This window comes from Hemiscyllium ocellatum, chromosome 34 (assembly GCF_020745735.1).
Source record: "Hemiscyllium ocellatum isolate sHemOce1 chromosome 34, sHemOce1.pat.X.cur, whole genome shotgun sequence".
Lineage (NCBI taxonomy): Eukaryota > Metazoa > Chordata > Chondrichthyes > Orectolobiformes > Hemiscylliidae > Hemiscyllium > Hemiscyllium ocellatum.
Window position 1 is genome coordinate 27097273 of NC_083434.1, and position 11854 is coordinate 27109126.

Below are 11854 nucleotides of genomic sequence, written 5' to 3' on the forward strand. Positions count from 1 at the left end.
TACTGAGGGAGTACTATGCAGATAGGACTGTTGTTGTAATCTTACCAAAGATACATTTATCGATTAAGGTGAACATAAAAGAGCACATGCTGCTACTTGAAGGATATTTCTACCCGGGTCAGGGCTATCCATTAACAGGAAAAAGTGAGGACTGCAGATACTGGAGATCAGAGTTGATAGGTGTAGTGCTGGAAAAGCACAGCAGCTATTTCCTGATGAAGGGCATATGCCTGAAATGTCAATTCTCCCGCTCCTTGAATGCTGCCTGACCCGCTGTGCTTTTCCAGTGTCACACTATCCATTAACAGTCCAGAAACAGATTAACCAGGTGGCTGTCTCATGCAATCTTGTTACAGATAAATGAGTTGCCACACTTCTCTGACTGGCATTGCAATGGTAGTGTCACTTGTTAAACACAGGCATTTGAGGAAAGGAGCACCAGAATGAATGAACACGCTTGGGAAAAGTTATCTATAATAGACCAACAAATTCTGGAAAGTTTATCCCACATGAGTCAGCAGCTTCAGGAGAGGGAACGTTTGAGTGACTGAAAGGAAAACATTTGACTACAACAGAATGAGACACTAAGTCATCAGCAGCCATGGCTTTGTGCCTTGCAATTCCCTTATTAAATTTCTTCAAATCTCCTCCACCCTGTTCTCCTTTAACATCATATTGTAGTTATTGATTGGGTTATTGATTGGATCTCCTAGTAGCTCATTTGGCATAGGGTTTTTGTTTTAATTCCATGTCTATGAAGCACTTTAGAATATTTTCCACAACAGGGATGCTATATAAATGCAATCTGTGGTTGTAACACAACATTCAGAATTATTCAGAGATCAATATGAATGCCTAAACAGAAAACCAGATGTACTCTACTGTGAACATCCAGCACCAATGTTGAGCAAGTCAACAGAATATCTTCACTTCATTTAATAGATGTGGCTCCTCATTAGATAATATCACAGAGTATAGTTACAGTTGTAACAGTGTTGCACTTTCTCTGACCACTGCAGTCAGTTATTATTAAAAATAAATATGTGCTAGAGCACGTGACATGGATGATTCCCATCTAGGACCGAGCAGCTGATACTGTGCAGCTGCTGCTAAAAATACACGACACAGAATGTGGACAAGTCATTCCGAATCTCAGATCGTAGTGGGTTACCTTGGGTTACAAACTGAAAGGAGCAAAGCAAACAGAAACGAGAAATAATGAAGACTTTACGATTCATTAGTGCCCAGGCCTTGGTATCAGATGCCCAGGTTGCTCAGAGAAGCATTGTTCATGTAACACAAAACTTGTACCCTCTGCTCTTCAAAGCGAGCTATTTACAGGAGCAGGCCACAGTACTCCATGACTTGGTGGAAAACTGGCCATTGGCAGAATTCAATATCTCAAAACTCTTGGGGAAGACAGCGGACTGCGAGAAGGATCTCTGCAACAGGACATGTCAAATTTGTCTACAAGCATGTTTAACAGGGCTGAAAGACTACATTCTGAATAGTTCAGCCACTTATGCGAAGAGACTCAAAGTGGTCGACCTAACGGGACTCAATGATATTGAATTTCAGGCTTGTGATTGTGGAAACGCTCTGGGGAGGTGGGGGAGAACTGAATTGATGGCAAGGACCTGTTTTGATTTGCTTGTGGAGATACAAGCCCGTGAACTGGAAGATTTGGTAGCTGACATCTCAGTTGAGGTCTTCATGAGCATGTTTGTGACACAGCGGAGCTATGAAGTAGTGGTGGATGCTTTGTTGCTGCGGGGGCAGTGCCCACTGAAGATCAGATGTGTTGAATTCAGAGCTGACAGCCTGGCGTTGAGGAAATTGTTTTATATTATCAAGCTGGTTAAGTCTGAGACTCTGCAGAAATTAGAGTTGGTCCACAACATTCGTATGGAAATGGAGCATTTTGACTTCCTCTTGAGTGAAGTGCCACTCCCATTGCTTAGGTCACTGACACTCCCAGCAAGGACCTTTGACGTACGCAGAATGACACAAGGAGATGAATCTCTGCTTGTGAAAATTGGAGAGAGGTTAAGTGAACTGAAATTTCTTGCAGAACTGAACTTGGCTTTTTCCACTCTCACTGGTCGAATACGTAAAATACTCAGGTAGGGTCAGATGGCCCTTATAGTATTCAATTGTTCAATTGTTCTACCTTTGATGAAATGTGTGTCTCTTATGTCCATTGATTTTGATCAGTTAAGTCTGGATGTGAACTGCAGGATTTGTAAACAAGCTGTAGCTGACTGCTAGAAGCTTTTGGAAGCTGAAAATATAAGAATGAAGTAAACATTTTACAGCATTGACTAAGACTTTTATAAATAAAATTTTGTTACACACAGTGAAACTGATGAGATTTCTCTGCATAGCTCTGAGCCACATAAAATAAACAACAATCATTCCATTCAAAATATCTCTTATGATCGTCTGAGAGAAGCCAAAGATGAATTTTCTGTAGTATTATTTTCCTTCTGGGCGGCACGGTGGCTCAGTGGTTAGTATTGCTGCCTCACAGAGCCAGGGACCAGGTTTGATTCCAGCCTCAGGTGACTCTGTGGAATTTGCACATTTTCCCCATGTCTATGTGGGTTTCCTCCAGGTGCTTTGTTTCCTCCCATAGTCTAAAGATGTGCAGGTTAGGTGGATTGGCCATGTAGGATTACAGGGTTGGTGGGTGGGATGCCCTTTGGAGGGTTGGTGTGGACTTGATGGGCTGAATGGCCTGCATCTACATTGTATGAATTCTCTTCTATTCTTTGTCCGTTCTGCATCTGTCCCAGGAAATTACATGGCTGCAGAATAATGGGGAATAGGAAAATTTTACTTGATGCATTGGCTATCATGAGTGACAGGAAAATTTGATGGACTAACTGGCATTATACTAGTTGAAACCTTTATACGCTAGTGCAATTTCCAACAGTTTTATCGCCACACTCATGACCATTTGTGACTCAGGGATTTTGGGCCTCATTTCAAGTTCTCCCTTTACTATTCTGCAAAACATATTCACTGCTAAACCAGTTTAACTGATGATAGTACCACCAGTAATTTTTATATTTTATTGTACTGTATATGCAATAACCTACATTGGTACACACTTCCAATATTTCCACTATAAAGTCCAATAGAACAACATAATATTAATTTTACTTCAATTACATCTTTCTGCTGATCATGTAGGAAATAAAAATGAGAGCAGAGCTCTTGATATTAAAATAAGGTTTGAATTACATTAATGTATAATGATTTAATGGTCACACCTCCTTTGAGGGCTACATAATCGTCAATTCTGGCTCAATGGGTTGTACCGAGGCAGAAGGGTGATGATTGCAAACCCATAGCAGACACCTGAGTAAAACCTCCACGTGAATTCCCCAGGGCAGTGCCAAGGGAGTGCCACACAGGGGCAGCACGGTGGCTCAATGGTTAGCACTGCTGCCTCTCAGCGCTAGGGACCCAGGTTAGATTCCAGCCTCAGACAACTGTCTGTGTGGAGTTTGCACATTCTCCCCGTGTCTGTGCAGGTTTCCTCCGGGTGCTCTGGTTTCCTCCCACACTCCAAAGATGTGCAGGCCAGGTGAATTGGTCATGCTAAGTTACGCAAAGTGTTGGGTGCATTAGTCAGAGGGAAATGGGTCTGGGTGGGTTTCTCTTCAGAGGGTCAGTATGGACTTGTTGGGCCAAAGGGCCTGTTTCCACACAGTAGGGAATCTAATCTGTCAGAAGCTTTATTTTTCAAGTGACATGTCAAATCAAGTCCCTGTCTGCTCTCTCAGACATGTCCCATGGTACTACTTCAACAAAAAACAGGAGGGATAGTTATTTATTATTATTTATAATTTGCTTATAATTATTTACTCCTCAGGTAGCATCAAAAAGCAAATGATCTGGTCAATATTACAATGCTGTTTACAAATTGACAGTGATGTTTCTTAGATTAGAACAGTGACAACATTGCAAATATCATTGGCTCTGAAGTTATTGAGGATACCTAAAAGCAGAAAGGGAATGATATACATATTTGTTATTTTTTCTATCATTATGTCTTGTCCTGATGCTAGCATTATTGATCCTTGATAAGTGACATGAATTTTAGATACTGCAGAAAATCTCTATTATCCTTCTCGAACAAAGTTGCTGAACCAACGATCCGCTTACTACTTACACTGTTCAAAATTATATCCTCGATTTCTTGGGTGAGAAACTGAGCCTTCTTTCTGGGTGCAGGAAGTATTCTTGCTTTAACAAAATGATTTCTGTGGCACACAGATTATATTCTGTATACATTTTGACAGAGGAGTTATCACATATCCAGTTACTGTCCACCACAAATGTGTATAGAATCAAGTTGATGAGTTTGCAAAAAATATCTAGCTGCATCTCTGCCTTTTTAAGGAAAAACATCCTCTCCTAAGTTGCTTCACCAGTGGCTCCAAAGGCAATATTGTTTATTTTTCCATTTGCTTTCATCATCAGAACCACCTCAACCATTGACTCCCTTCATCAGTGATGCACAATGATAGCCATATATGCAATCTAAAATTTGCAATGCAGTAACGTTTCTTCAGCAGCCTGATCCAAACCAGTGACCTCTACCACCTAGAAGGTCACGGGCTACACTTGCGTGAGAAAACCTTCAGCTGCAAATTCCACGTTATCATCATTCTGCTTTGGAAAAAGTGGCTGACTCTTAACCTTTGGCCAGGCATTGCATGAAGCTGTTTGGAGGGTTCTTTTCTAAGAGACCTAGTGAGTTATTTCACAGTATCCTGATCAAACTTGTCATATTAACTATCTCCCCCACCCCATGCTCTATTTCATGACTAATTCTAGCCTCATCTCATAAGGTGTCATTCCCAGAATAACTTGCCACTCAGATCACTTGCAAAAGATTTCCTTGCACCTGCTCCATCTTTAAAAGGCTGCTGTGTGCCCTCCATTCATATGGACTGTTTCTGCCCCCTTATGGAAAGTGACATTAGAATAGGTAGCTAGTTTCCTCCACTGGTGCACACATGATGGGCTGAATGGCCTTTTTTTTGTGCCATAATATTTCTATGGTACATTATTACCAACAGGATTTTCAGTCCAGTACTGGTCATCACAGCATCCATTGAGTCACAATGCAAAAATGAAAGTTAAATGAAAGTTCTCACTAGTATCCTCACATATGGATGAGGAAGGACACCACTTCAACTGGGACAACACATCCATCCTAGGACAAGCCAAACAAAGACACGCACGAGAATTCCTAGAAGCATGGTGTTCTAACCAGAACTCTATTAACAAACACCTCGAGTTAGATCCCATCAACCACCCCATGAGAAAAGGAACCGGAAGTGACTTCAGGAAATAATATCACCACAGGAAGTGACATCACCAACCCAAAGAAACCCAAACATATGAATAGAAAGCAGGAATTTTGAGCAGTGTTTCACCTGAGGCCCACTGAAGATGTTACCTAGTAGGGTGACAAAACATCTGGAAAGAACCTTCCAGTTCAGCGAGCAAACCTACATCCAAAACCTCAACCTGAGCTACAAATCTCCTAAAAACTCTCTAATGAAAGTTAAATATAAAAGAAACAGTTCTATTTAAATTTATAAATGAAACCACGTATGGAACTTTAAGCCAAATACCATTGTGTATCCCCTAGTGTTTGTCTGCTGTGCATTGTTACCTGTTCTTTATGCAGTGAGTGGTAAGGGCGTGGAATGCCCTACCCGCTAATGTAGTCAACTCAGCCACATTAGGGAGATTTACACAATCCTTAGATAAGCACATGGATGATTTTGGGGTAGTGTAGGGGGACGAGCTGAGAATAGTTCACAAGTCAGCACAACATTGAGGGCTCAAGGGCCTGTTCTGTGCTGTATTGTTCTGTGTTCTATGTTCTATGTTGTAGTGCTGCTCCACAATGGTTTCTCATTGGATATACCATGCTGTTGGAAGGTGGCTGACATTGAGTGGGAGAGATGCAGATAGGCTTGGAGGACAAACTCAAGCCAAGAAGGCTTGGCTGCAGACTGCACCATCTTGGCAGATGCGTAACAATCTGAGTTGGTCAGCTGACAGACAATAGCAAGGTCATGCACAGAGCAGCAGAAGTGGGAGCTCAAGCGCTGTCAGCCAGAGAGAGAACAGTTTCCATGAGCAGCTACCAGTTGCTTAGGGTCGTGCCTCGAGCAAGCTTTGTAACCCAGTAGAGTGCAGATTACTGGGCTGCTGTGATATATTGCAAATGCCTTTGAATGCTAGCATCTAGAGCTATGACCGCAGCAGTCTGAGCTTGTATGACAGCTGGTGGTACTGCTTGAGTTCGATCTGAACTTCCACTGCAGTACTCAGGCTGTCAGTGGAAGCTGTGCACACTTCAGTGGTCATCGAGACATAAACCATTTGATGTTGCATCGTAGTTGAAACCACAAATGCATAGAAGCTGTTTTTCACCAGTTCCATTCTGGTAACTATGGGGCTGTAATTTCTGCTAAATTGGACTCCTCCTTTCTCTCTGAATGCTGGCTTGTGAGCTTTGAAATTACCAGGCCTTAGCAAAAGTTTGAACTCCTAGGCCAGAGTCTCATTGTGGTAGATATTTGATACCAGGTTTCATGCAAGGAATTCTGGTTAACCACAAGGATCAAGACAGCTGGTTTAAAAAGTCATAATCTTTATATCTGGCTTCCTGGCTGTCTCCAGGAGAAGACTATCACAAAATTGCTTCATCAATCATCTTTCTTCCATCATTAGGTCAGAAGTGGGAATGTTCACTGATTGCACAATATTCAGCATCAATCACAACTCCTCACATACTGAAGCAATATCCAAATGTCTCAAGACCTGGACAACATCTGGGCTTAGATTGATAAGTAGCAAGAAACATTCATATCAGTCAGTGCCAGCTCATAACCATATTCAACAAGAGAGAATCTAAACATCACCCCTTGACATTCAATGACATTGTCATCACTGAACACACACTAGCCAGAGGTTGGGAGTTACCATTGATCAGAAACTAATTGGCCTAGCCACATAAATACAGTGGCAACAAAAACTAGGACAAATTTCCAACAGGGGCTAGGAATTCTGCATGGGTAACTAACTTTCAGATTCAACAAAGCCTGTCCACCACCTGCAAGGCACAAGTTAGGAATGTGATTAAATAGCCCTCACTTGCCTGGATGAGTGCAGCTGCACCAACTTAAGAAGCTTGACACAACACAGGACAAAGTCCACCTGATTGGCACCACATCCATTAACATTCAATTTCTTCCTCCAGCAATGCTCAGTCAAAGCTGTGGGTACTGCAATGATTGTAACGGGGTCAGCCAGGTGGACCTCATAGAATATGAGTTCCCTGATTGGGGGCTGTTAATCTGGTCCAGCCAGGAAACACTGTCTGACAGATATAAACAGGAGCGTCAGGGATTCCGTTCACTTTGAGCTGGCTCAGAGGGAGCTAAATCAGTATCAAAGGACTCTCCATATGGAAATAAAGGCTGATTTGGTGACGGGATACTGACTTCTGTGCAGTTATTTCAGCTGCAGTCTGCAAGATGCACTGTATAAATTCACCACAGCTTCTTAGACAGCACCTGCCATAGAACACAGAATATAGAATAATACAGCGCAGAACAGGCCCTTCAGCCCTCGATGTTGCGCTGACCTGTGAATTATTCTCAGCTCGTCTCCTTACACTATCCTAAAATCATCCCACGTGCTTATCTAAGGATTGTTCAAAATTTTCCTAATGTGGCTGAGTTGACTACATTAGCAGGTAGGGCATTCCACGCCCTTACCACTCTCTGCATAAAGAACCTGCCTCTGACATCTGTCTTAAATCCATCACTCCTCAATCTGTGGTCATGCCCTCTTGTACAAGCTGACGTCATTACCCTAGGAAAACGTCTTTCACTGTCTACTCTACCTAATCCTCTGATCATCTTGTATGTCTCTATCATATCCCCCCCTTAGCCTTCTTCTTTCCTATGAGAACAGACCCAAGTCTCTCATCCTTTCCTCATAAGACCTTCCCTCCAGACTAGGCAACATCCTGGTAAATCTCTTCTGCACCTTTTCCAATGCTTCCACATCCTTCCTGTAATGGGGCAACCAGAACTGTACACAATATTCCAAGTGTGGCTCACCAACATGATATTGTGGTTCCGGAACTCAATCCCTCTACCAATGAAACCTAACACACCGTATGTCTTCTTAACCACACTATCCACCTGAGTGGCAACTTTCAGAGATCTATGCACATGGACTTCAAGATACCAAGAATCTTTCCATTGACCCAGTACTCTGCCTTCCTGTTACTCTTCCCAAAGTGCATCACCTCACCAAAACTATAATCATATTTATCTCAAAGAACTAAAGTAGCAGAGACATGGGAACATCACCAGCTGCAAGTTCCCCTTCAAACCACCTACCCTTCTGACTGGGAAATAAATCGTCATTTCTTCAGTCGATTCAAAATCCTGGAACTCCCTCCCTAATGGCATTGTGGGTCAACTGACACCAACTGAGCTGCATCACCTTCTGAAGGGCAATTTGGGATAGGCAATAAATGCCAGCCCAGCTGTCAATGCCCACATTCCATGAAAAACACCAAACACATGCTTCCTTTTATTATTATTCATTTGTGAGATATGTGTGTTGCTGGCTGGACAGCATTTATTGCCCATTCCTAGATGTCCTTCAGAAGATGATGGTGAGTTGCCTTCTTGGACCACTGCTGTCCACCTGCTGGGGGTTGACCCACAATGCCATGAGGGAAAGAATTCCAGACTTTGACCCAATGATAGTGAAGAAATGGTGATATATTTCTAAGTTGGAAAGGTGAGTGGCTTAGAGGGGAACTTGACATTCTGGAGCACAAGCCTTCAGTATTACTGCTGGAATGTTGTCATGGCCCATCGTCTGTGCAGTATCCACTGGAGTGAATTGCGTCGGCTGAAGTCTATAATTTGACAATGACAGGTTGTCTGGATTAGACTTTGCTTTTACCTCTAATTGCTCCTTGCAGCAGCCAATCTTGGCTAGAATGGAAGAGAAATTATTGGCAATTCTCAACAACAACTACTTCCATTTATACTTCAGTATAATAAAATACCTGAAGGCACTTCTCAGGAGTATATAATCAGACAAAAATTGACACCATGCCATATTGAAAAGAGCAGGGCAGGCCAAACATTTTGAGATTACTTGCAAAGATTTAGATGAATCAAAGTTATGAATGTACTGTCTGTAAAGTGAAATAAAACTTTTTAACCAAGGTTTGGCGTGCTGTCCCAGGCAGGCAATAAAAATCCCATGGCACTATTTTGAAGAAAGCCATGGAAGTTCTGACAATCTGAAACAAAGCAGGAGGGACTAGAAATATTATTATACAGTGCAGGCAACACTGTTGGACAGAAAACTGAGTTAATCTTTTAGGTCGATGATGACATGTCATCACCATTTCTGTTGTCTTCTGCAACATTTATCTCCTAACCAGCTTCAATAAAATAATTAATTATTTAGCCACTTATCTTATCACTATTTGTAGGAGCTTTCTATAGGCAATTTGGCTGTCATATTTCCTACTTTATAACAGTGACCATACTTCGAAAAATAATCAATTAACACTTAAGAACTTGGGGGTATCATAAGAATGTGATAAGAAGATGACAACACTATAGTTCAGCAGGTGATATTTTCATCTGAGAAAGCTGTGTGTTCAAATCCCACTCTAGGGCTTAAGTATGCTCAGCAAGGCTGCCATCCAATTGCATAACTGAGAGAGTGCTACATTACCTGAGATATAGTCTTTCAAATGAAGCATTAAACTGAGACCCTTTCTGTCCTCTCAGCTCGATGTAAAGATTTGTGGGACATTATTTTGTGGAAGAGCAAGTGAGATATAACTGGCATACCTGACAAATACTTTTCCCTCATCGAAAAAAATTCAGATTATTTTGCTATGCTCACAGAGCAGTTTATGGGATCTTGCTGTGCATGAGAATAGGAATGGACCATCTAACCTTTCAAGCCTGTGCTGGAATTGGCTGCTACTTTTCTAAGATGACCAGTAACTGCACTTCATAAAATACTTTTGGGATTCTAAAGCATTGTACCATGCCTTGGGGTTGCTGCATTAACACAGCGCCTTTCTTTTTTATTGAATTGAATTGTAATTGTGTTCTCTCTTCTAACCTTGTGTCTCTCCAGCCCTTTGAAAACTCCTCTGCACTCCTTAAATGTGTCCAGTTGCTGCCTGAATCATGCGGATATGGCCTACCTGGCCAACAGCCTGCATGCTGAATACCTGGAAGTGCTGGATCTGAGTGGGCACAGTGTCGCTGACCTATTCCCATCAACTTTCTTCAAGCTACTTGGTCGTGCATCCCGCACTCTGAGGAGCCTGACTCTAGAGGAATGCAACATCAGCGATGAGCATATCAACTTGTTACTGTTAGCCTTAGAGCCCTGCAAAAAGTTGACACATTTCAGCTTCCTGGGGAATCCACTCACTTCGAGATCCCTTCGCCGCCTCTTCCAACTGTTTACTGAGCTGCCCTTGCTTTGTAAAGTTGAATTTCCGGTTCCAAAGGACTGTTACCCACCAACTTTCACTTACCCACTGACTGATGAGAATCTGGTGAAATATGATAGGGAACGGTTTGCAGAGATAAACCAAGAATTAATGATAATATTGTCCCAGGCCAATCGATATGATATTGTTGCATCAACTCCACTTTTTGGTAGTTTTGATTCCAACATTCAAGAGACGTGTAATGAACTTAGTGTTGTATTGCTTCAGTCATTCACAGATGCTATTTCCAATCTTTTAACTGCTTTGAAACAAGTGGATTAGCACATTATGCAAAAAAAGAGAGCTTGTAAAACATGATTATTATATTTTTATGCAGTATAACCAAGGAATAGAATAGTTTTGCACTGAGTTGTTACAATCTGAAATGCACTGCCATAAATGGGTGGTAGAGGCAGATTAAGTGATTACCTTCAAAAGGAAATTGGATGTATATCCAGGCAAGTAAAATTTACAGAGCTATGGGGAAAGAGCAGAAGTAAGAGCTATTGAGGACTGGATGACAGCAACAATTCAGAAAGTTGTTGAAAGATCAGTGAGACATAAGTGTAATTTTGCAATTACCTAACCGATTTATCTTGCATTTCTTGTTCTCAAGATTTTCATAGCACTTTACCCTTGTCACCATGGACTAAGTGTTCAATGACATTCCATGTAAGATGTCATTTCATGCTCAAGACCTAATAATGCTTAATTGGTCAATGCCATCACTGTATTCACTTGGATGGGTATAAAAGATCCACAAGACGTTTCAAAAAGAGTAGCTGGGTTATACATCCTGTTCTGATTAACATTTGGTCCAATAATTATGGACGTTTTCAATATTTGTATAAATTTCACAATGGAATTTTCAAATTGCCATTTTCAACATTAATTCATCAAGCATATTTGGGATAGTTGTTTCGAACAATACATCTGAAATCGGGAAAGGCTACTGGTATTACATAGCGACACAGTACTAACCAATGATCTTATGATAAAGGGTCTTTGAGTGAAAAGTGATCATAACATGAACAAATTTTACAATCATCTTGAGGGTGAGAGCTCTGAGCCTAAACCAAGGTGTTAAACTTAAATAAAAGCAATTACAAAAATAAGAAGACAGAATTGCCTACAGTGGACAGGGAAAATGGATTAACGGGTAAGGTAGTAGCTAAGCAGTGGTAGGCCTTTAAGGAAATCTTGCTTTGCTCTCAAAATAGTTATCTTTCATTTAAAAAGAAGGGTCATTGAGAAGGATGAATT

General features: G+C 41.4%; 1 protein-coding gene across 1 annotated transcript; it reads left to right on the forward strand.

Annotated features, from left to right (window-relative positions):
- Positions 1–1218: 1218 nt before the first annotated feature.
- On the forward strand, positions 1219–10873 carry LOC132832300 (leucine-rich repeat-containing protein 14B-like). Its single transcript, XM_060850184.1, has 2 exons — positions 1219–2123; positions 10228–10873. Exons 1-2 carry the CDS (start codon positions 1219–1221, stop codon positions 10871–10873), a joined length of 1551 nt encoding a protein of 516 aa, XP_060706167.1.
- Positions 10874–11854: the final 981 nt, after the last annotated feature.